Genomic DNA, 25,992 nt, shown 5'->3' on the forward strand with positions numbered 1-25,992 from the left:
CCACATTATATATTATTTTATAAAAGATGCAGATTCAAATTTGGATAAAAGACAAAATCAAACTATATCCTGCTTTTTGAAGATATACTGTAAAAAAATACTAAAGAAAAAATGAAAATTTATGGTCATTAATGGTTGCTTAAAGAAAAAGAAATAAATGAGTTGTTTTCAATCTTAATTTTAGAAAAAAATAGAATTCAAGGCAGAAGTATTAGACCAAAAAAATCATTTTATTTATTTAAATTCTAAAATCCAAATAAAAGCATGTCATCCATGTTCTTTTATGTGGCAAATATTAAAACATTAAAAATATTTAAGTAAAATGTGGTAGAATAAAAGAATCTGACAAAAACCACAGTAGTAGTAAGAGGTTATAAATACTTGAACCTTTGTTAAAACAGTAAAAATGCGAAAACAATAAAATAGGGTATATAAAAAATTAAGATAAAATAGGGTATATAAAAAATTAAGATAATGTTAAGTTTGTACTTAATAGACTGTACACTTTTCAAAACCCTTAATTAATAATATGCTGATTTTTTAAAAACTCAATAAAAATATGACCTATTCAACCCACTTCTAGATCTCAGTATACTTTTTAAAGAATTAATAACAGAAATGAAAAACACCTGAAGAAATTCTTAAAAACCTGTGAAGGCAAACAAAATTAAAACACAGTTGAATGCTTAGCAAGCAAACTATAAGCAGAGGCAACATCATAAGCAAGCAAACTATAAACAGAGGCAACATCATAGCTGTACATCTTTAGTTATTAAACAAGAAAAGGAAAACAAAGGAACTAGATACTAGTAAAAAAATTATGGAATAAAACCAATGTAATAAATCTAGTAAAAGTTAAAAATTAATGGTAGAATTTTTAAAACTCACAGATGTGAAAACACAGGAAATTTTAACTAAATCTGAAAGCTTATTTTTAAAAAGAATAAATTAGCAAATGCTCTGACAAATCTAACTAAGAGAATACACCAGTAAGAAAACCAGTCATGAGAAGATGTTAGTACATAGAATCAGAGGAATTGTTTGATTTCCTTGTGTATAAAAATATATGATTTTCTCATCAAAAAGTCTACAAACAATAAATGCTGGAGAGGGTGTGGAGAAAAGAGAACCCTCCTACACTGTTGGTGGGAATGTAAATTGGTGCAGCTACTATGGAGAACAGTACGGAGGTTCCTTAAAAAACTAAAAATAGAACTACCATAAGACCCAGCAATCCCACTCCTGGGAATATATCCGAAGAAAACCATAGATTGAAAAGATACATGTACCCCAATATTCATTGCAGCACTATTTACAATAGCCAAGGTATGGAAGCAACCTAAATGACCATCAACAGTGGAATGGATAAGGAAGATGTGGTACATATATACAATGGAATATTACTCAGCTATAAAAAAAGAATGAAATAACACCATTTGCAGCAACACAGATGGACATAGAGGTTATCATACTAAATGAAGTAAGTCAGACAGAAAGACAAATATCATGATATCACTCATACATGGAATCTAATTTTAAAAAAGATAAAAATGAACTTATTTACAAAACAGAAACAGACTTACAGATATTAAAAACAAACATGGTCCCACTTAAGGGGAAACATGGTGGGGGGAGGGATAAATCAGGAGCTTAAGATTAACATACACACACTAATATATATGATTGATAACCAACAAGGACCTACTGTATAGCACAGGGAACTTTACTCAGTATTCTGTGATAACCTATATGAGAAGAGAATCCAAAAAAGAATGAATTTATGTATATGTATAAATGAATCACTCAGCTGTATACCTGAAACTAACACAACATTATAAATCAACTATACTCCAATAAAATTTTAAAATATATATATATGTGACTTTTCAAAGAAAAATACTAATTAACAAAATTATGTCAGGTGATAATGTGTCAATGTAAGTTCATCAGCTGTAACAAATGTACCCCTCTGGTGAGCGGTGTTGATAATGGGGATGGCTACTCATATGTGGGACTGGAGGTATATAGGAGATCTCTGTACCTGCTACTCAGTTTGACTATGAACCTAAAACTACTCTAAATAATAGAGTGTGTTAATAAAACAAAGTCAGCTTATTAAAAAAATTATGTCAGGTGATGAAAGGAATTTTTTAAATACTACTAGACCAATAACTAAGGAATATTTGTATTAAGTTTTAACTCAAAAGGTAACCCAGGACAAGTTTTGTCACTGAGTTATTTCAAACTCAACTATTTAGGAAAATAAAGAGATTAAGTCAGCACCACTTGCCATGTGTATTAAGGTCTAGTATTTATGCAGTGCTTAAAGCTACAGTATTTAGCATTACATTGGCATAAGAATCACTTAACAGTGAAAGAATGGTTTAGGTTATAAAATTACTAAAAGTTTTTGTGCTTTTTTTTTTAACTTGAATAATGCAAAATATTATCAAAAGTGCATCAAATCAGTCATTCCCTTATCCAACTGGTGAGAGGTACTTAACAACACACTTCCAGGAAAGGAGTTGATCACTAAGTATCAACAGCTTTAAAAGTGTACATACTCAAAAATTAGACTTTCAGGAGTCTATCCTAAGAAAATAAATAGCAATACAGCCAATGATTTATGTTAAAGACTTTTAAGCACCAATAATACATAACTGTGGGAAAAACTGGAAACAACAAAAAAAGAGCCAACAGTAGGAAAATGGTTAAATACGTTATTGAATATACAAATTTCAGAATATAATACAGCCACTAAGACTCATGTTTCAAAGAATATTTAATGGCATGGAAACATTCTTAGGCTATAGGAATAAGAGAAAAGAGCTGGAAACATACCAGTATAAACCTAGTTCAGAAAAAGAAAGAGAAGAAAAGAAAGCAATTTACACTTAAAAAGGAGAAATATCAAAATGTTAATACTCCACATTTCTGAGTGTAGTAGTGAGTGATAGTCATTTTCTTTTTCAGTACGGCTGTGTTTTCTAAATGGTGGTGGGGCAGGGCGTGGGGACTCACCTTCTGAATATACAATTAAAGTGAAATGGCAAAGAATATATTGTTAATGAAAAAATTATTCTGCCACTTGTCAAACAGTAAGGCCAGCTTTATTCAGGGGATTATATACAACAATATAGGGATTGCTGCTACGGGATTTTACAGTATGGGAGAGAGTAGCCTCAACTCTGAATGCCACAAGGAAGAATGCGAATTTATAACTCAGGAGCAGAGTGTGTGGGAGGGGTGAGAAGTGGATGGGAAATTACTAAGAACATCAGGGGCGAGAGAGATTCTCCCTAAACTGACTGAACAGGATTCTTACTCCAGGCAGGCCAAGTGATCAGATCACATCTGGGGGATGATGGAAGATAAAAGAAGCCAAACAGATATTGAAGGTGATCAGATATCAAGGGTGGGGAATTTTGGCTAAAGCAACAGCAGGATTCTTATGAAAACTGAGCAATGCAAAGACAGACATGGAAGTACGAAAGGTGAGCCCTAGTTAGGAAAAGGACTCAGGAGCCTGACTAAAGTTTAGTCAAGGAGAGAACCCATCAGTAGCAGCTGTAGGTTAAGGAGATGTGGACACTTTGCTTGGAAGTTACAAATACATCAACACTACAAGTATCTCTTAATTTGCTCATGTGACCCTGAGCTTACTTGCTGCCAATTTCCTAGATACGGAACAAAAAAGTAACTTCAGATTTAAACCTTGGTCACTGATTTTTTTAAGTCCTATTACTTTCAAGTTTGTTCCAGTTGCTCACAGAATAATTCGGTAAGATAGTACAGTATGGTATGGCATGGTATAGTATATCTGGCATAGCTTGGAAGGGTGTATTCCATGGAGAAACCTATTCGTGAAGTGGGAGAAATTTCTTATTGTAAAAGCAATATAGTATTTCAGAAAGTTGGAAATTAGAAAAAGGTAATCACTTCTGATACCATCACAATAGAACGACCTGTATCATCTTTAAAACTGTCCCTGCTTGCTTTATTATATGCACAACATTTTTACGGTTAAAATTTTACTATATATACAATTTTGCATCCTGTTTTTGTACTTGTCCTTGTATAATAAGCCCGCTCTCCGTTGCACTTGGTCTTCTAAATTATTATTACTTCAATGACTACCTAATATTTACTAAGTAAATATTTCACATTTTAAGTTCTTTGGTGTTGGCCAATCAAGTTGTTGACTTTCAGTTTTTCAGGAAAAATGTTCTCCTAGCCAGTCACTTGGTAGTAGAAAGAACTTTTATGAAAAGCTCAGTTTGCTTTCTTACCTAATCTCTAGATTCGTATGTCCACCAGACGGGTTGCTTGATGTTAATTTGACCAAAACTTGATCAAATGGAAAATCTTGTAAAGAAGAATTGATCTGAAAGGAACTAAAACTTTAGAAACTGTAGTTTGTCTTGAAGCTTTTACGATAAGAAAACAAGTCTGCCGTGTGGGCAAATAGCAGTCTGACAAATGCTTTTCAAAGAAAATTATGTTAAACTCATACTAACTCTTATGAAAATAAACTAATAGTAAATACAAATTTGAGGAGCAAGGAAAAACCCTTCCACCCCCCATAAAATAGTCATCTAAATGCAATAAAGAAATTTTGCACAGCCTTCCAAAAATTACAGGTTGCATGTTTTGGTTTGATTAGTCTGCCCTTAGGAAGAAAGGAGGTAAAAGCCCTAATCATTTTTCTTTGCAGCTTGTCATGCCTAATAGTAATTTATCAAGACAATTGGTTTTAATGTTTTTAGTGTGGGGGAAAAAAAAAAAGAAAAAGCAGATGTATGTAAAATTAGTCTAGTTGTAAACAACTCACTTCAGGGACTCAATCTGCCTACAACTTCTGCCACTCCTGAATTTTGTTCTTTTTTTTTTTTTTTTTTTTTTTTTTGCTGTACGCGGGCCTCTCACTGTTGTGGCCTCTCCCGTTGCAGAGCACAGGTTCCGGACACGCAGGCTCAGCGGCCATGGCTCACGGGTCCAGCCGCTCCACGGCATGTGGGATCTTCCCGGACCGGGGCACGAACCCGTGTCCCCTGCATCGGCAGGCGGACTCTCAACCACTGCGCCACCAGGGAAGCCCTGAATTTTGTTCTTTTGTTGTCTCTGCACAACCACGCAAAACTGAATCCTGCCTCCCCCCAAAAAGTCACCTTACTTATATTTTCGTAGCTAAAATGTGAAATATGAAGGGATAATTGAAATGAATATTATTAAAAGAATTCAATGTTTTTTTTTAATTCAGCTAAACGTGCACATATAGCAAAACTGAAGTTGGTACCATTTTCTGGGAAGGCTTGGCTTGAGATAACTTCTATAAAAGCAGAAAATCCAGCTGCATGGGTATTTGCGATAAAAATGGATTCACACTTAGGCAAAGGGACGGCAGAAGTGAGGTGCTAGTGAAATGGCATAGCTGTTAAATGACGATGCTAAGCCTCCACACTCTGGCAGGAATGGCACATGGAATTCTACTGCAAACAGCATCTTACGAATTGAACTGGATTGTGGGGACCTATAAAAAGCAAGTGGTGTAAGAAGCAGGATCTCAGTTGTTACCTGTGCTTTTGGCTGCTGAACCACTGAGCCCTCTGGCTGACTTTTGCTTCTCCAGTTCTCCTGGGATTTCATGTTCTGTCATCCCTGAAGGAAAAGATTTAGAGTATAGAATCTGTTGACATCTTGTTAGTTCTGGGGGAATAGGACTTCTGAAGTGAAAAGACAAGCCAAGAAAGCCCCCGTGGGAATCAGAATGATTGGCCATGGAGCAGTTTTATGTGCATGTGAACCTTTACAAAAAAAAAGAATTGTCTCTGTGCCCCTGTTCCAAGATTCACTGCTGGAATCTCAAAACTGAAAGGGACATGAGAGGTCATTCCAAGACTGCCCCAAGGCTCAGGTTCTCATCAAATACTAAAAACTGCTATCAAGCACTTGAACTTCTCATTTCCAGACTAACCAATCCTATCAATGAATCTTTATGACTATAGAATTTGAATGCCCTCCCCATTTCACAAACCCCATCAATCAGGTCTAGATACAGTCTAATTGATCTACTTCTTTCTTGAAAAAGAGTTCCCAGTAATGAGCAATTTCTCCAGCGAAATGCCCAATTTACTACCAGCTTGCCTACAGCTTGTGGCGGGGGACTACCTCTTCTCTCCTTCTAGACTCTGGGCATATTTGGATTTGATAGTGCATACGACCTGTGCTGCTGCTGAGTCATCCAGTCCCTGCTGAGATAATGCAATAAGTATGTTGGACTTAGGAGAAATATGTAAATGAGAACTCAGATGAGTTCTGCAGCCAGGCAGGCAGTACAAGTGTGAAGTCGTCCAGAGACTTACAGGGAGTAACAGAGATTGGGGTAGCCTGGAGAGTACACAGAGTCCCTGAAAGCATACAGCTTCATTTATGTCTTTAAGCACCATCAGAACACTGACTCACCCGCGGTCTGCAATTTGCTCTCACTGTTCCTCAGGCCAGTGTCTGGTGTGGCATTAGCAGCCACACAAGAGACATCAGACCATCGAATGTTCTCATCGTGCTGAGCAAATTTTGGAACATAGCATGTTCCAAAATAAACTCTTTTGAAAAGGAAGCAGGTCACTACAAAAGGACCAGCAATTATTTATTTTAATCTTTCAGGAATAAATTCTCAAATGATCCTGCACCTCTTGTGACATTTGGATGTTGGTTGAGATCTTTTTTCCCAAAGCTGGAGAGATTGTGTTTCTTCCATAAATATTTATTAGTAACGATAGTGTTAGCTCTTTCTTATTTAGCTTACTATGCAGCAGGCCCTATGCTAAGTATTTTGTGGACCTAATTAAAAGTAACCCTCACAGGGCTTCCCTGGTGGCGCAGTGGTTGAGAATCCGCCTGCCAATGCAGGGGACACAGGTTCGAGCCCTGGTCTGGGAAGATCCCACATGCCGCGGAGCACCTGGGCCCGTGAGCCACAACTACTGAGCCTGCGCGTCTGAGCCTGTGCTCCGCAACAAGAGAGGCCGCAATAGTGAGAGGCCCGCGCACCGCGGTGAAGAGTGGCCCCCGCTTGCCACAACTGGAGAAAGCCCTCGCACAGAAACGAAGACCCAACACAGCCATAAATAAATTTAAAAAAAAAAGTAATCCTCACAAAAGAACATGAAGTTGGCACTGCCCATCACCAGCCTAGTGCAGAACTTTTGCTGTTCTTTCCCTCCTCATCCCTTTATGTTTTTCAGTGATGAGACATATTCTTTTCATCCATAACACTAGGTCTGAGGCATGACCATCCTTAGAAAGAAACTCATTAAAAAATTTGTACTGATTTACTCTGTAACTGCTTATAGACTAGCTAGAACAAGAAACTCAAACTGCTTATTTTTGAGTGCTTTTTTTTTTTTCCAGTTGTCATATGCAGACTTCTCATTAAAACACCCTTCCCTCATATTGTAGACAGATCTCGGATGGAGAGTCAAGCCTTTTCCACCACAAGGGGCTGCCTTGCAGCTGGGCAGGAGGAACTCATCCTCCTGCAAGAGAAAGTCAAGAATGGGAAACTCTCTGTGGACGAAGCCCTGGAGAAATTTAAACACTGGCAGATGGGAAAGACTGGCCTGGAAATAATTCAGCAGGTAATACAGACCCCAGTCCCTTCTGGAGCATTCCCTCAGGTGCAGATCTCCAGCATCTTTGTAAGCCTCTTTCTCTTAACAAGAAATACAGGTAACTGTTTTTTGTTTTTAACTAGCCACACACAAAAAAGAGGTTTTAAACTACCAGTTAGAAGTTCGACAATACCCAGATTTCATGTTTACAAACCATCGATAAACTCAATGCTGAGACCATGTATATCAGAGCTAATACCTAATCAACTTATAAGGCTGTCCTTAGTACAGTGCATGTTTTATGAATCTCATTGCTGAAATTAAGGTGAAGCATCTTTACACTAACATGCTCAGAATTCTGAAGAATGTATTATGTAGACCAGACTTAAAGGGAACAAGAAAATGATTGAAATCATATGAGACAATAGTCCTAAGTAAAATTTAGTACGTTTTATCTTCTCCTTAACCTTTGGAAAAATAAATATATATATACATATATATCAGGATTTGCATGTATGTAAATATATACATACATAAATATATATATCAGGATTTGCATATATATGAATATATATATCGGTCAGGATTAACAGAGAAATTATGCCAAGAGTATTAACTTCAGATAAGCTTGTCTTCTTTAAACATAATTTACATCCTGAAAGGGGACTGCAGTAGGTGGTTCTAAGAGAAAAATGAAAACAAAATATACCCTGTGTAATATAATATACACCCCATGACATTCCTCAGTGAGGGGTATCAGGACCATATTCTAGCTATCCATCAAGCCTTCCCACTCCCAAAATATTTTACCAGTTTTTTTCTTCTCATCATATAAAACCCCAGTACCTTAAAAGCCAGTTCTCAGGCAGCTGTTGGATTAAACACATTTCATTCGCTACATTAGGCCTGTATAAATAATCATTAATAGCATAATATGCTACCTTTCCCAAGGATCATTTTTATTTAAAAACAATGCTTAAGCAAACATTTCTAAACGACAGGGAAATGAATTACAATGGTGATTCAAGCAATGTGGCATATAGACAGGATATGGTTTAGGCAAGGGACTTTTCCAATGCATCTGAGATCACAAGCCTTGTCAGAAATCACCTGTCTCTATGGATAGCTCTTGTTGTGGTTAGGTGACTGGACCTGGTCAAGATTTTGCAGTGTTAAGCAAGGGCAGTTCTTTTGCCAAACAGATGCTAAGAATGCTGATTGTAGAGTTCTGTAACGGATCGTTGTTCATGGTCAGAACTACAGTATTGCTTTCAGTCCACACCACTGCCATCACCATCAGGCATCCTTCTTATGCCGAAATGGGTAAAATGTGCCTAAGTGCGGACCTACAAGTCACTTTCCTAGCAATGCTAGAGAATAAGTTATATACGTTTTGTTAAGTCAGTTGTACCTCATCCTTCTTAGACCCTTCAATAATAAAATTTACAATTTAAAGTGATCCAACCTAAATACTTTCTTGGTAAGGGTTTCACTAGTTGCTTTATTAAACCCTTGGTTGTTTATATGTTGTGTATTTATATTCAATACTGTTTTAGAAAGAATTTAAGGTGGTCTATACTCAACTACTCTGAGACCAATGTGGCTTATCTAATATATAGGGATAATGGGATCATGAATACAGTAAGCAAAACAAAACAAAACACTTTAACCTGTAAATGCAAGAACAAACACTGAGATTACTTTCCATTAGAGTCCAAAGTTTGTGACTCTGACTGAGGACTGTGGGAGGAATCAGTCAGTTCTTTTCCATTTCTTTCCCAAATTTATTGAGATATCATTGACTTTGTCTAAATTTAAAGTGTATAACGGGTTAATGTGATATATTGCAAAATGATGACCACCGTAGCATTAGCTAACACCTCCATCATGTCACAAAATTACCATTTTTGTGTGACGAGAACATATAGTGCTAACTCTCTTAGCAACTTTCAAGTTGCTAACTATAATATATATATAATACAGTACTGTTAAATATAATCATCCTGCTGTACATTAGATCCCCAGAGCCTTTTTATTTTATAACTGGAAGTTGGTACCCTTTGACCAACATCAACATCTCCCTCCCCATTTCATCCACTCCTCAGCCCCTCATAACCATCATTCAACTCTGTTTCTATGAATTTGGGTTTTTTAGAGTTCACATATGTGAGATCACACAGTATTTGTCTTTCTCTATATGACTTATTTCACTTAACATAATGCCCTCAAGGTCCATCCATGTTGCCGCAAATGGTAGGATTTCCTTCTTTCTCCCTGCTGAATAATATTCCATTGTGTGTGTGTGTGTGTGTGTGTGTGTGTGTGTGTATACATATATAACACATCTTCTTTATCCATTCATCTGTTGATAGACACTTACATGGTTTCCATATCTTGGCTATTGCAGTGAACATGGAAATGCAGCTATTTCTTTGAAATCCTGATTTCATTTCCTTTGGATAAATACCCAGAAGTAGGATTGCTGACTCATATGGTGGTACTAATTTTAATGTTTTGAGGAACCTCCATACTGAATTCCATAATGGCTGTACCAATTTACATTTCCACCAACACTGCACAAGGCTTCCCTTTTCTCCATAGCCTTATCTCTTACCTCGTGTCCTTTTTTTTTTTTTTTAAACATAGACCAATTTATTTATTTTTATTTTTATTTTTTTTTAATTTTTTGCTTTATAACAAATTTAATCAGTTATACATATACATATGTTTCCATATCCCCTCCCTTTTGCGTCTCCCTCCCACCCTCCCTATCCCACCCCTCCAGGCGGTCACAAAGCACCGAGCTGATCTCCCTGTGCTATGCGGCTGCTTCCCACTAGCTATCTACCTTACGTTTGGTAGTGTATATATGTCCATGCCGCTTTCACTTTGTCACAGCTTACCCTTCCCCCTCCCCATATCCTCAAGTCCATTCTCTAGTAGGTCTCTGTCTTTATTCCTGTCTTACCCCTAGGTTCTTCAGGACTTTTTTTTTTCTTAAATTCCATATATATGTGTTAGCATGCAGTATTTGTCTTTCTCTTTCTGACTTACTTCACTCTGTATGACAGACTCTAGGTCTATCCACCTCATTACAAATAGCTCAATTTCATTTCTTTTTATGGCTGAGTAATATTCCATTGTATATATGTGCAACATCTTCTTTATCCATTCATCCGATGATGGACACTTAGGTTGTTTCCATCTCCGGGCTATTGTAAATAGGGCTGCTATGAACATTTTGGTACATGTCTCTTTTTGAATTATGGTTTTCTCAGGGTATAAGCCTAGTAGTGGGATTGCTGGGTCATATGGTAGTTCTATTTGTAGTTTTTTAAGGAACCTCCATACCGTTCTCCATAGCGGCTGTAACAATTCACATTCCCACCAGCAGTGCAAGAGTGTTCCCTTTTTTCCACACCCTCTCCAGCATTTATTGTTTGTAGATTTTTTGATGATGGCCATTCTGACTGGTGTGAGATGATATCTCATTGTAGTTTTGATTTGCATTTCTCTAATGAGTAAAGATGTTGAGCATCCTTTCATGTGTTTGTTGGCAGTCTGTATATCTTCTGTGGAGAAATGTCTATTTAGGTCTTCTGCCCATTTTTGGATTGGGTTGTTTGTTTTTTTGTTATTGAGCTGCATGAGCTGCTTATAAATTTTGGAGATTAATCCTTTGTCAGTTGCTTCATTTGCAAATATTTTCTCCCATTCTGAGGGTTGTCTTTTGGTCTTGTTTATGGTTTCCTTTGCTGTGCAAAAGCTTTTAAGTTTCATTAGGTCCCATGTGTTTATTTTTGTCTTTATTTCCATTTCTCTAGGAGGTGGGCCCAAAAGGATCTTGCTGTGATTTATGTCATAGAGTGTTCTGCCTATGTTTTCCTCTAAGAGTTTGATAGTGTCTGGCCTTACATTTAGGTCTTTAATCCATTTTGAGCTTATTTTTGTGTATGGTGTTAGGGAGTGATCTAATCTCATACTTTTACATGTCCCTATCCAGTTTTCCCAGCACCACTTATTGAAGAGGCTGTCCTTTCTCCACTGTACATTCCTGCCTCCTTTATCAAAGATAAGGTGACCATATGTCCGTGGGTTTAACTCTGGGCTTTCTATCCTGTTCCATTGATCTATCTTTCTGTTTTTGTGCCAGTACCATACTGTCTTGATTACTGTAGCTTTGTAGTATAGTCTGAAGTCAGGAAGCCTGATTCCTCCAGCTCCATTTTTCGTTCTCAAGATTGCTTTGGCTATTCGGGGTCTTTTGTGTTTCCATACAAATTGTGAAATTTTTTGTTCTAGTTCTGTGAAAAATGCCAGTGGTAGTTTCATAGGGATTGCATTGAATCTGTAGATTGCTTTGGGTAGTAGAGTCATTTTCACAATGTTGATTCTTCCAATCCAAGAACATGGTACATCTCTCCATCTATTTGTATCATCTTTAATTTCTTTCATCAGTGTCTTATAATTTTCTGCATACAGGTCTTTTGTCTCCTTAGGTAGGTTTATTCCTAGATATTTTATTCTTTTTGTTGCAATGGTAAATGGGAGTGTTTCCTTGATTTCACTTTCAGATTTTTCATCATTAGTATATAGGAATGCCAGAGATTTCTGTGCATTAATTTTGTATCCTACAACTTTACCAAATTCATTGATTAGCTCTAGTAGTTTTCTGGTAGCATCTTTAGGATTCTCTATGTATAGTATCATGTCATCTGCAAACAGTGACAGCTTTACTTCTTCTTTTCCAATTTGGATTCCTTTTATTTCCTTTTCTTCTCTGATTGCTGTGGCTAAAACTTCCAAAACTAGGTTGAATAAGAGTGGTGAGAGTGGGCAACCTTGTCTTGTTCCTGATCTTAGTGGAAATGGTTTCAGTTTTTCACCATTGAGGACGATGCTGGCTGTGGGTTTGTCATATATGGCCTTTATTATGTTGAGGAAAGTTCCCTCTATGCCTACTTTCTGCAGGGTTTTTATCATAAATGGGTGTTGAATTTTGTCGAAAGCTTACTCTGCATCTATTGAGATGATCATATGGTTTTTCTCCTTCAATTTGTTAATATGGTGTATCACGTTGATTGATTTGCGTATATTGAAGAATCCTTGCATTCCTGGAATAAACCCCACTTGATCATGGTGTATGATCCTTTTAATGTGCTGTTGGATTCTGTTTGCTAGTATTTTGTTGAGGATTTTTGCATCTATGTTCATCAGTGATATTGGCCTGTAGTTTTCTTTCTTTGTGACATCCTTGTCTGGTTTTGGTATCAAGGTGATGGTGGCCTCGTAGAATGAGTTTGGGAGTGTTCCTCGCTCTGCTGTATTTTGGAAGAGTTTCAGAAGGATAGGTGTTAGCTCTTCTCTAAATGCTTGATAGAATTCGCCTGTGAAGCCATCTGGTCCTGGGCTTTTGTTTGTTGGAAGATTTTTTATCACAGTTTCAATTTCAGTGCTTGTGATTGGTCTGTTCATATTTTCTATTTCTTCCTGGTTCAGTCTCGGCAGGTTGTGCATTTCTAAGAATTTGTCCATTTCTTCCAGTTTGTCCATTTTATTGGCATAGAGTTGCTTACAGTAATCTCTCATGATCTTTTGTATTTCTGCAGTGTCAGTTGTTACTTCTCCTTTTTCATTTCTAATTCTATTGATTTGAGTCTTCTCCCTTTTTTTCTTGATGAGTCTGGCTAATGGTTTATCAATTTTGTTTATCTTCTCAAAGAACCAGCTTTTAGTTTTATTGATCTTTGCTATCGTTTCCTTCATTTCTTTTTCATTTATTTCTGATCTGATTTTTATGATTTCTTTCCTTCTGCTAACTTTGGGATGTTTTTGTTCTTCTTTCTCTAATTGCTTTAGCTGCAAGGTTAGGTTGTTTATTCGAGATGTTTCCTGTTTCTTAAGGTGGGATTGTATTGCTATAAACTTCCCTCTTAGAACTGCTTTTGCTGCATCCCATAGGTTTTGGGTCGTCGTGTCTCCATTGTCATTTGTTTCTAGGTATTTTTTGATTTCCTCTTTGATTTCTTCAGTGATCACTTCGTTATTAAGTAGTGTATTGTTTAGCCTCCATGTGTTTGTATTTTTTACAGCTCTTTTCCTGTAATTGATATCTAGTCTCATAGCATTGTGGTCAGAAAAGATACTTGATACAATTTCAATTTTCTTAAATTTACCAAGGCTTGATTTGTGACCCAAGATATGATCTATCCTGGAGAATGTTCCATGAGCACTTGAGAAAAATGTGTATTCTGTTGTTTTTGGATGGAATGTCCTATAAATATCAATTAAGTCCATCTTGTTTAATGTATCATTTAAAGCTTGTGTTTCCTTATTTATTTTCATTTTGGATGATCTGTCCATTGGTGAAAGTGGGGTGTTAAAGTCCCCTACTATGATTGTGTTACTGTCGATTTCTCCTTTTATGGCTGTTAGTATTTGCCTTATGTATTGAGGTGCTCCTATGTTGGGTGCATAAATATTTACAGTTGTTATATCTTCTTCTTGGATCGATCCCTTGATCATTAGGTAGTGTCCTTCTTTGTCTCTTCTAGTAGTCTTTATTTTAAAGTCTATTTTGTCTGATATGAGAATTGCTACTCCAGCTTTCTTTTGATTTCCATTTGCATGGAATATCTTTTTCCATCCCCTTACTTTCAGTCTGTATGTGTCTCTAGGTCTGAAGTGGGTCTCTTGTAGACAGCATATATATGGGTCTTGTTTTTGTATGCATTCAGCCAATCTGTGTCTTTTGGTGGGAGCACTTAGTCCATTTACATTTAAGGTAATTATCGATATGTATGTTCCTATTCCCATTTCCGTAATTGTTTTGGGTTCGTTATTGTAGGTCTTTTCCTTCGTTGTGTTTCTTGCCTAGAGAAGTTCCTTTAGCATTTGTTGTAAAGCTGGTTTGGTGGTGCTGAACTCTCTCAGCTTTTGCTTGTCTGTAAAGGTTTTAATTTCTCCATCAAATCTGAATGAGATCCTTGCTGGGTAGAGTAATCTTGGTTGCAGGTTTTTCTCCTTCATCACTTTAATTATGTCGTGCCACTCCCTTCTGGCTAGTAGAGTTTCTGCTGAGAGATCAGCTGTTATCCTGATGGGGATTCCCTTGTGTGTTATTTGTTGTTTTTGCCTTACTGCTTTTAATATGATTTCTTTGTGTTTAATTTTTGACAGTTTGATTAATATGTGTCTTGGCGTATTTCTCCTTGGATTTATTCTGTATGGGACTCTCTGTGCCTCCTGGGCTTGATTAACTATTTCCTTTCCCATATTAGGGAAGTTTTCAACTATAATCTCTTCAAATATTTTCTCAGTCCCTTTCTTTTTCTCTTCTTCTTCTGGAACCCCTATAATTCAAATGTTGGTGCGTTTAATGTTGTCCCAGATGTCTCTGAGACTGTCCTCTGCTCTTTTCATTCTTTTTTCTTTATTTTGCTCTGCAGCAGTTATTTCCACTATTTTATCTTCCACCTCACTTATCCGTTCTTCTGCCTCAGTTATTCTGCTATTGATCCCATCTAGAGTATTTTTTATTTTATGTATTGTGTTTTTAATCGATGCTTGATTCATCTTTAGTTCTTCTAGGTCCTTGTTAACTGTTTCTTGCATTTTGTCTATTCTATTTCCAAGATTTTGGATCTGGGAAATAGAATCTTGGATCATCTTTACCATCATTATTCTGAATTCTTTTTCAGGTAGACTGCCTATTACCTCTTCATTTGTTAGATCTGGTGGGTTTTTATCTTGCTCCTTCTCCTGCTGTGTGTTTTTCTGTCTTCTCATTTTGCTTATGTTACTGTGTTTGGGGTCTCCTTTTTGCAGGCTGCCGGTTCGTAGTTCCCGTTGTTTTTGGTGTCTGTCCCCAGTGGCTAACGTTGGTTTAGTGGTTTGTGTAGGCTTCCTGGTGGAGGGGACTAGTGCCTGTGTTCTGGTGGATGAGGCTGGATCTTGTCTTTCTGGTGGGCAGGTCCACATCTGGTGGTGTGTTTTGGGGTGTCTGCGGACTTTTTATGATTTTAGGCCACCTCTCTGCTAATGGGTGGCGTTGTGTTCCTGTCTTGCTAGTTGTTTGGCATAGGGTGTCCAGCACTGTAGCTTGCTGGTCGTTGAGTGAAGCTGGGTGCTGGTGTTGAGATGGAGATCTCTGGAAGATTTTCGCCGTTTGATATTATGTGGAGCTGGGAGGTCTCTTGTGGACCAGTGTCCTGAAGTTGGCTCTCCCACCTCAGAGGCACAGCACTGACTCCTGGCTCCTCAATTTGGGATGATGTGTTGTCTATTCATGTATTCCACAGATGCAGGGTACATCAAGTTGATTGTGGAGCTTTAATCCGCTGCTTCTGAGGCTGCTGGGAGAGGTTTCCCTTTCTCTTCTTTGTTCTCACAGCTCCTGGGTCTCAGCTTTGGATTTGGCCCCGCCTCTGAGTGTAGGTTGCCGGAGGGCGTCTGTTCTTCGCTCAGACAGGACAGGGTTAAAGGAGCAGCCACTTCGGGGACTCTTGCTCACTCAGGCCGGGCGGGAGGGAGGGGCACGGAGTGCGGGGCGAGCCTGCAGCGGCAGAGGTCGGCGTGATGTTGCACCAGCCCGAGGCGTGCCGTGCGTTCTCCCAGGGAAGCCGCCCCCGGATCCCGGGACCCCGGCAGTGGCGGGCTGCACAGGCTCCCGGAAGGGCGGTGTGGGCAGTGACCTGCGCTCGCACACAGGCTTCTTGGCGGCAGCAGCAGCAGCCCCAGCGTCCCACGCCCGTCACTGGGCTCCGCGCTTTCAGTCGCAACTCGCGCCCATCTGTGGAGCCCCTTTAAGCAGCGCTCTTAATCCCCTCTCCTCGCGCACCAGGAACCCAAGAGCGAAGAAAAAGTCTCTTGCCTCTTCGGCAGCTCCAGAGTTTTCCCGGACTCCCTGCCGCCTAGCTGTGGCTCATTAGCCCCCTTCATGCTGAGTTCTCGCCGCCAGCCCCAGTCCTCTCTCTGTGCTCTGACCGAAGCCCGAGCCTCAGCTTCCAGCGCTGTGCGCCCCGGCGGGCGAGCAGACAAGCCTCTCGGGCTGGTGAGTGCTGCTCGGCACCGATCCTCTGTGTGGGGATCTCTCCGCTTTGCCCTACCCAGGTATGTGGGGAGTTTCTTGCCTTTTGGGAGGTCTGGGGTCTCCTGCCAGCGTTCAGTAGGTGTTCTGTAGGAGTTGTTCCACGTGTAGCTGTATTTCTGGTGTATCTGTGGGGAGGAAGGTGATCTCCGCGTCTTACTCTTCCGCCATCTTACCCGGAAGTCCCTCGTGTCCTTTTGATGATAATCATTCTAACAGTTCTCAGGTAAGATCCTATTGTGGCTTTGATTTGCATTTCCCTGATGATTAGTGATGTTGAGAATTTTTTCATGTATCTGTTGGCCATTTTTATGTCTTCTTTGAGAGATGTCTATTCAGTTCCTCTGCCCATTTTTTAATCAGATTATTTGGGATTTTTTGCTACTGAGTTGTGTGCATTCTTTATATATTTTGGATATTAACTCCTTCTCAGATACATGATTTGCAAATATTTTCCCTCAGTCCATAGTGTGCCTTTTCATTTTGTTGATTGTCTCTTTTGCCATGCAGAAGCTTTTTAGTCTGATGAGTCCCAGTTGTTTATTTTTGCTTTTGGTGCTTGTGCTTTTTCAGTCATATTCAAAACATCATTGCCAAGACCGATGTCAGAGAGCTTTATCTCTGTGTTTTTTTAGTCAGTCCTTAACATAAGGGCCTGAACAAAAGTCAGAACAACAAAAAATGAATGTTCTCCCTGTTTTCCCAACACACACTCATCCCCATATACTTTTCAATATTACTCTTGTAGTTTACAAAAATGTTCATTTGTATCCTGAGGATGAATCTCTCAGAGGTAGCTGTGAAGTTATATTATTCTTGACAGAGTTATTATCCTAGGAAAATAGGAGAAAAAGTGGCACAAATACAGAGTTAAGAGTAGAAGAGTTTCTAGGATAATGAAGACCATGTAGAATCCCTGGAGTCAAAGGTGAGATGGCTGAGAAAACCTTGCCTTTAGCTCTCCTCACTCCTGCTCACCATCAGTGAGTCCCTTGCTCCACTTATAGGAAGGGATCTTTAAGGCAGTGAAAACAACTCTAGGAAAAGTGGTTTCTAAGCTTCAGGGGCAACCCTTAGGAAAAGTGCTACTCTAGGTTCTCTTCTAAAAGCAGATTTTTTTGAATGTTAGCTTGCTTTACCTTTCAGTTAAATAGTTAACAGATGTTCAATGTAGAATATTTGGAAAGCAAAGAAAGGTCACAGGTGAGTTAAGAAGGGAATCCAGTTTGTGTATCATTTGCTACCATGTCCCTGGCTCTTAGAAGGAATTTCTAGTAAGGCATGTACCCTACAGAGGCTGGAGATGGGCTCAGACAGCAGCAGACCATCACTGTGTTGGCCTCCTGCTTTTGGACACCGAATAGCCAATGTAGATGCCTCAGGTGTTCGACTGGGAAAACAGCTCCCAAAAGAATTGGGCTCTGGGTTTCTACCCTGAGTCTACCACTTATAACTGTGTGATTTGGGAAAGTTGCTTCACGTCTCTGTAGCTCAGTTTCCATATCTGTAAAATGAGATGATGATGATGACATTTTATATCCACTTCATGAAGTTGTGAGGATTAAGTAAAATAATACATGTAAAGTATCAAGGACGGTGAGTACCAAATTAACACTAAGTAGTAGTGGTGGTACTGGTGATAGTAGTTAAAGTTTTCATCTTAATCCATGACAAATTTGTGAATCTTGACTTCTGTTTCCTGGTTGTTCCCTCATTAAGGAAAAACTACGCCAACTACGAGATTGCATTATTGGGAAAAGGCCAGAAGAAGAAAATGTCTACAGTAAGTAAAATTTGCCTGCTATTCAAAAATAATAGAGTGGAAAATGCAAGGACGGTGGAGTCAAACAGGCCAGAGCTCAAATCTATACTCTGTCACTTCCCAGCTGCTTAAACTGGACAGTGTCTTAATCCTTGGAATTCAGGGTCCTTGTCTGTGAAACAGGAATGATTATACGTATATCTGGAAGTGGCTGTCCAAGTTAACAGATAAAATACTTCTCACCTTCTCTGGCCCATAATGGACCTTCAATAAATGCTAGTTACTTCCTTTCCTTTGATTTCTATGTAAGTTGCAAATAAGATAACTCTGCTCCAGTTGTTTGGTGTTTTTTTGTTTGTGTGTGTGTGTGTGTGTGTGTGTGTGTATGAGTCATTATATAGGGTATTAAGGAGTCACACTTTTTTTAAATAAGGTAGAATAGTCTCAATATAGTCAATTCTCACAACTGTCCACATGTGGATCGTTTTAAATTATAAATTTCGTGTTGCCTTGTCCTGAAGCTATCATGCTTCTTTGCAACGCAGATTCTCCTTGCTAATAATTAACAGTCGCTCCCAGGGGGGAAAAGCATTCATTTGAATGGTAACACAAACCAAACATTATTAAGACGGTAAATCTTCTCCAAAGATAAACAACACATTCCAAAATTGAAAATAAATTACCTTGTCATTCTCTGATCACTCTGTCCCCAAGTCCCTACCCCTGCACAAATAATTAAACACGAACAACCACCAGCAAAGCTTGAAAGCTTCCATCTCTTCCATTTTCAATAATATTGCATAGCCTCTAGCTAGTACTTCATGCTGAAATTCACCATGTTAAAATTCGCTTTCTTTTTTACATTATTGGGTTGTTATCTACTTTTCCATAGAGAATTCTTTAAGCTCTCTTAGAAATGTTTTCTAAAACAGAAATATACTTTCTAAAATAATTAAAGTCATAAACACAAGACTAATTTACAAATAACTGAGTTCTACAGACCTCCACTGTAATGCGGAATAAGAGTAAAATTTTAACAATGTATAAAATTACAAACAATATAAATAATTTTACTAAGAAACATTAAGTAGTAGTAGTAGCTGATATTTATTAGCTATCTGCTATACACTTAATATTATCTTATTAACAACCCTTTGAGATAGGCATTAGTCCCAATTTATAAATAAGGAAACGGAGAATCTGAGAAACTAAGAAGCCCCTAAACACACAGATTAGAGACTACAACCTACGTCTATTGGAATCCAAAGTTAATACTCCTAATCATTAAGAATTAACTAGTTCCCCTTCCAGCCAAAATGGCATTAGTAGTACCAGACAGATCCTCCCACTGTAAGAATACAAATACTGGGCAGAAAAATGAGGCAGCTGATTTCAGGGAGTAGACAACAGGCAGCCTAAGACTGTAATCTCAGAGAAAAACAAAATGTATGAGCTATCTCTCGTGATTGCCCAGGAGACTGATTTTCTGGCTACAATCTGTGCAAAGCAAGCAAGCAGTCCTGTCAAACTGAGGGGTGCAAAGATCAGAATTCAGGGCAGCCAGAGCTGCTGGGATGTGTATGGTGGGTCATTGAAGAGGAGGTAGCTGCGTAGAGAGGTAACCGCAGAGGGAGTGAGGGACTCCAAACGTCTGTGGCTGAGAGATGAGCTGTACATGTGCAGGGCGAGACCACTCAAGGCATACAAGATAACTGCTTTCAGCACTTTGAAGGCAGAACAGAGACACTGGAGATTGAGCAGAGCCAGGAAAAAGCCAAACCGGGGATGTTTGAGTTCTGCCCTGCCAGAGCAGAAAGGTCTCCTTAACACTTTGTTAAAACACCTGGCATCCTGCTGTGACACCCAAGAGGTATAATGAGTAAGGACTATGACTTAGAGTAAGACCTACTCTAGACATGCCCCAGCAAAGCCTCAAACCAAGCCCCTACAGGAGCCCCACAGAAGACAGAGTTTGTAGGCTTAGTCCTACTGAGAGCCTTAGAAAACACCTTGGGCTAACTATAGGTCAACACTGAAAAGAGCAGAAAACCAGACTTACCACAAGTTCATGCCAGTAATCAAACTGCCTGCTAAAACAAGAACCTATACTCATCGAAGGAATATTACAGAATCCAGAATATACAGCAGATTATCTTTAAAGTCCAGTGTTCAGGGCTTTTTTTTAATAAAAGAAGAGGTATAAAAAAAAGAAAAATGTAATTAATAGAAAAGAAAGCCATCAATAAAAACTGAACCTGAGATGATCCTGTTGTTGACCTTAGCAGACAAAACTTTAAATTATGAACATATTTAAATTAATGAAAAGTATGGTTTTAAGGAGTATATAAATATGAAATCTCAGCAGGAAAATTGAAGCTATATAAAAGAACCAAATGGAAATTTGTAGAAATTAAAATTACAATAAGAAAATGAAAAATTTATCAGAAGAGCTTATCAGCAGATTGGATATAGCAAAAGTAAGAGTTAATGAACTTGAAGACAGATCAACGGAAATTATCCAATATGATGAACAGGGAGATAAAAAGACTTTAAAAATGAATGGAACCTAAGAGACATGTAGTACAATATAAGACACTCTAGCATACATGTAATCAGAATTCCAGAGGAAAAAAGAATGAGTTTGGGCCAAAACATTTTACAAGAAATAGCGGTCAAATACTTTCCAAATTTAATGTAAACTACCTCCATACTGTTCCAAGAACTTCAAAAAATTCCAATTAGCATAACTGTTAAGAAAACTACATCTGGGCAGCTTGTAGTCAAACTACTTCAAGTCAAGATAAAGAGAAATTCTTGAAAGCAGCCAGAGAAAAAAGACACTTTACATCTAGAGGGAAAAGTATAAGCATATTCCATATTCACTACATATTCACTAATTGCTTATCAGAAACATGGAGGACTAAAAACAGTGCAGTAATATCTCTAAAGTGCTAAAAGAAAAACAAATGACCACTTAGAATTGTATATCCAGGGAAAATAACCTTCAAAAATTTGTTGAAATAGAGACATTTTCAGATAATCGAAATCAGAGAATTCACAGACAGCAAAACTGCAATGTAAGAAATGCTAAAGAATTTCATACAAGGTGAAGGGGTTATTGAAGGGGTTATTAACAAACAAAAACTCAGATCCACACTAAGGAATAAAGAACACTGAAAATTTCACAAAGCAGATAGAAATAAAATATTATGTTTTCTTTTTTCTCATAAATTATTTCAAAAACAACTGTTTAAAGCAAAATAGTAACACTTAAATTAAGGATTATAGCATATGAAGAAGGAAAAGATGTGAAAACAATTATGCAGATACAGAGGGTGCAGATAAGTGGAATTATACGGTTGCAAAATTTTTGTAACATGTAGTTCCAAGTATGGAATATAAAGAATCAGTTATAAAGAAGAGGAAAGATTAAGGTAAGAAAGATGAAGTGTCAAGTGTAAGACATGAAGCATGAAGAAGTACACTATTGTCTCTAAATAGACTGTAAGTTAATGGTATGTATCTTAGTTATAAAGTAGATAGATAGATAAAGAAACTAATAGAGGAAATAAAATGTAACACTGAAAAGCTATTTGATTCGCCAAAAAGTAAAGCAGGAAAGTAGCAAAAACATAAACAAAATGGATTAGTAAATAACCAAGAACAAGATGTTAGTATTAAACTGAGTCATATCAATAATTGTGTTAAATGTAAATAGATTAAAAGTATCATTTAAAAGGTAGACATTTTCCAGCCTGATAAAAATGTAATACCCAACTTTGTGCTATCTAAAGGCCATGCACTTTAAATATAAGACACAGATAGGTTAAAAGTAAAGATGGTAAAAGATCTACCATGCCAATAGTAAGCATAAGAAAGCTGGCATGGCTATACCAATACAAGACAAGATGAATTTCAATACAAAGAGTATTACAAGAGACAAAAGAGGATATTACAAACTGACAAAAGGGCAGTTCACGAGGAAGATACAAAAATCCTAAATATTTTGTGTACCTTAAACTGTGTATGTATTTATGAGTTTTCTCAAAACTCATGAAGCAAAATTTGATAGTACTCAGAGATGTTTTCACCTATTTCTTAGTAATTGATAGAAGAAATAGAAAAAAAAATCAGTAACAATATAGAAGATCTAAACAACACTGTCAACAAACTTGACCTAATTAACTTTATGGAACAGGGCATCAAAAAAAATTCGGAATACATGTTTGTTTAAGGTGTACATGGAAAGTTCAGCAAGACAGAACACATACTGGACTATCGAAAATTTTCAATAAGTTTAAAAAGATTGAAATCTTCAGAGTATGTTCTCTGAAAGATTTCAGCCTTTTGAAATCTTTTATCTCTTACCACAACAGAAATAAATTAGAATTTAATTAAGAAATTAGAAAAAAAAATCTCTCAAAATAGTTAAGAATTAAATACAACATTTCAAAGTAACCCATGGGGTCAAATAAGAAATCACAAGGAAATATTTCAACCTGAATGATAATGAAAACACAACGTTACAAAATTGTGGAATGCAACCAAAACAGTACTTACAGGGAAATATATGGCTATAAATGTGAAAATAGAAAAGATGAAAAATTTAAGATCAATGATCTAAGGTTCCACCTTAGGAAACTAGAAAATGAAAAGCAACTAAATCCAAAAAGAGCTGAGAGGAAAAAATAATAATAAGATCAAAAATCAATGAAACAGAGAAATAATAGAGAAAATTAACAAAACCAAAAATTATTTTAAAATGTTAATGAAATTGATAAGCCCACGGCAAAAATGATCATGCACAAAAGAGAAAACAAGAGTCCTATATCAGGAGTTAAAATGAGGCTATCACAACAGATCCTACAGACATTAAAAAGATTCTAAGGAGATATAATTAAGTTTTTGCCAATACATTAAACAACTCGGACAAAAAGGGCAAATTAATTAAAAATAAAACTTACCAAACCTGACTCCAAAGGGGAAAGAAAAGAAAAACCCTACACTTCTGTGAGTAAATCTCTTTGTAGTCTGACTTTTAGAACTTTGTTAATGTTTTACATACTCAACAAACTAGGTTGGGGACTGAGAAGGGGACAAGATGGAATACATAAGCAGAAGAAAACGAACCTCGCAGTATTACAAATAACATATCCACACTAAAGGGGGATAGAAAAAAAAACAAATTTAGAAAACAGCATATTCTAAGACTGAAATTAAAAGAAAAAAAAACAGTACATAAAAATTGTATTCTGGGCTTCCCTGGTGGCACAGCGGTTGAGAATCTGCCTGCTAATGCAGGGGACACAGGTTCGAGCCCTGGTCTGGGAAGATCCCACATGCCACGGAGCATCTGGGCCCGTGAGCCACAACGACTGAGCCTGCGCGTCTGGAGCCTGTGCTCCGCAACAAGAGAGGCCGCGATGGTGAGAGGCCCACGCACCGCGATGAAGAGTGGCCCCCACTTGCCACAACCGGAGAAAGCCCTTGCACACAGGCGAAGACCCAATACAGCAAAAATAAATAAATTAATTAAAAAAAAAATTGTATTCTATACTCCAGTTAGTAGGTCTTATTTCTCCACAGGGGTATAGTTTAGCAATTTCAAAACTACTTTATGTATATTCTAGCATTGAGTAAACAAATAAATTCACTATTGATAATGAGAGCCAGGTTTCCTGTTGTTAGAGAAAGGAGTTACAACTAAGGAAAGAAGGAAGCCCAGAATGAACCTTGTAGTATTGGATTGGAATTGGAGGTAAAAGCACAACAACTCATGGTTGTTAATATTGGGTTGGCCAAGATGTTTGTTCAGGTTTTTCCATAAGATCATATGGAAAAACCTGAATGAATGTTTTGCCCAACCCAATATACATGTTACACATAAATATAGAAATATAGTTGTATATATATTTCCTTAGCTCTGTCTGCTGAGAGCACCTAGAAACAATGACAGCCCAGCAACAGTGAGCACACCTAGTACCTAGATCTTAGTTCACAAAAAGAAAAATAGCTAGTAAGCATGTGAAAACATGCTCAACATCATTAATCATCAGGAAAAAGTAAATTGAATTACACTGAGGTACCAATACACAACAAATATAGCTAAATTTGTTTAATATTGTCAAAGTTAAGCAATTAGAATGTGGAAGAACTGGACATGCACTGCATGCATTGCTGATGGGAGTGTAAAGTGTTGTGATGACTTTACAAATATTAAATATTCACTTACTATCGATAGATAACCTAGCTATTCAAGAGAAAGAAAAGATGGAAAATATGTTCATTCAAAAACATGTTCATGAAAGTTCATAGCAGTTTCATTCATAATAGCCAAAGTGGAAACAATCCAAATGTCCAAAAGATTAGGTAATTATATTGTGATATATTCACACAATGGAATACTACTCAGCAGTAAAAAGGGATACCTACTATCACACACACAACCAGAATGCATCTCACAGATAATATGCTGAGTGAAAGATACCAGATGCAGAAGAATACCTGCTGTAAGATCCCATTTATCTGGACTTCTAGATAAAACAAATCTATAGAGATAGAAATCAGCTCAGGGGCCATCAGGGGTAATGGTGGGTGAGAATTGAGGTAAGGGGGCACAAGGGAGTTTTCTGTGGAGATGAAATGTTCTCTGTGCTAATGGGGGTGATGGGTATATGCTGTATAGATTTGTCAAGAGCCATCAACCTATACACTTAAAAATGTGTGACTTGTATGTAAGTAGTTCTGAATAAGGTTAATTTTTAAAAATACTTGAATAGCTCAGGCTAAAAGAATATCAAAGCAGAGTAGGAGTAGCATCGACATATGTATACTACTAAATGTAAAATGGATGGCTAGTGGGAAGCTGCTGTATAGCACAGGGAGATCAGTTCTCGATGCTTTGCGACAACCTAGAGAGGTGGGATAGGGAGGGTGGGAGGGAGGCTCAAGAGGGAGGGGATATGCAGATATACATATGCATATAGCTGATTCACTTTGTTGTACAACAGAAACTAACACAGTATTGTGAAGCAATTATACTCCAATAAAGATCTATTTTTTTAAAAACAGAATTCATCAACAACAAAAAAAAGCAGAGTAGGAAGCTTTTATTAAGTGTCAAATATATCTAAAATCATAATAATGTGGGACAAGTGTCAGAAGGAAAAAAGACAAAAATTTAAAAAGACATAGTTTCACACTTAGTGGCTGGAGGTTAGTATTTTTTAAATCACGTTGTGAAACTACATAGTCACTTCAAGGACAAAAGTAGTCAAACAATAAGAAGAAGCAACCTTAAGATAAATATTGAGCAAAACTCAGTAGAATATGCTTTTTTTGTCTTGTAGATAAGCTCATCATTGTGCACCATCCAAATGGTAAGTGGTGTTTATAGAAGGATTTAGGACTAAAACAAAGCTCATAGTAAACCAACTTTTATATTAATGTAAACCTAATGTGATTAAGCTGGTCACTGTAAAAACTCACAGAGATTTTATATTTGTAAGCAAAACCACTTGATATCCAAAATA

The 25,992-nt window shown here is 37.5% G+C and overlaps 1 protein-coding gene and 1 long non-coding RNA gene across 8 annotated transcripts in view; one reads left to right on the plus strand and one right to left on the minus strand.

The window, feature by feature from the left end:
- BANK1 (B cell scaffold protein with ankyrin repeats 1) overlaps positions 1-25,992 on the plus strand; it is a 336,673-nt gene that overhangs the window by 306,819 nt on the left and 3,862 nt on the right. For 5 of the 7 annotated variants that reach the window (XM_081242858.1, XM_081242855.1, XM_081242853.1 and 2 more), the window contains exons 12-14: positions 7,459-7,637; positions 18,418-18,481; positions 25,810-25,839. In XM_081242858.1, coding sequence (XP_081098984.1) covers positions 7,459-7,637; positions 18,418-18,481; positions 25,810-25,839 — 273 coding nt within the window. Of the gene's footprint in view, positions 1-7,458; positions 7,638-18,417; positions 18,482-25,786; positions 25,840-25,992 lie in introns of all 7 variants that reach the window. The other 2 variants (XM_081242859.1, XM_081242857.1) reach the window with 2 other exon arrangements.
- Positions 5,609-25,992, minus strand: part of LOC308622384 — a 103,641-nt gene continuing 83,257 nt past the window's right edge. The window contains exon 3 of the long non-coding RNA XR_014016622.1: positions 5,609-5,658. This is a non-coding gene — a long non-coding RNA (uncharacterized lncRNA). The remainder of the gene's footprint in view (positions 5,659-25,992) is intronic.

Source organism: Mesoplodon bidens (genome assembly GCF_964165515.1).
Source record: "Mesoplodon bidens genome assembly, chromosome: 1".
In the NCBI taxonomy this organism is placed as follows: Eukaryota; Metazoa; Chordata; class Mammalia; order Artiodactyla; family Ziphiidae; genus Mesoplodon; species Mesoplodon bidens.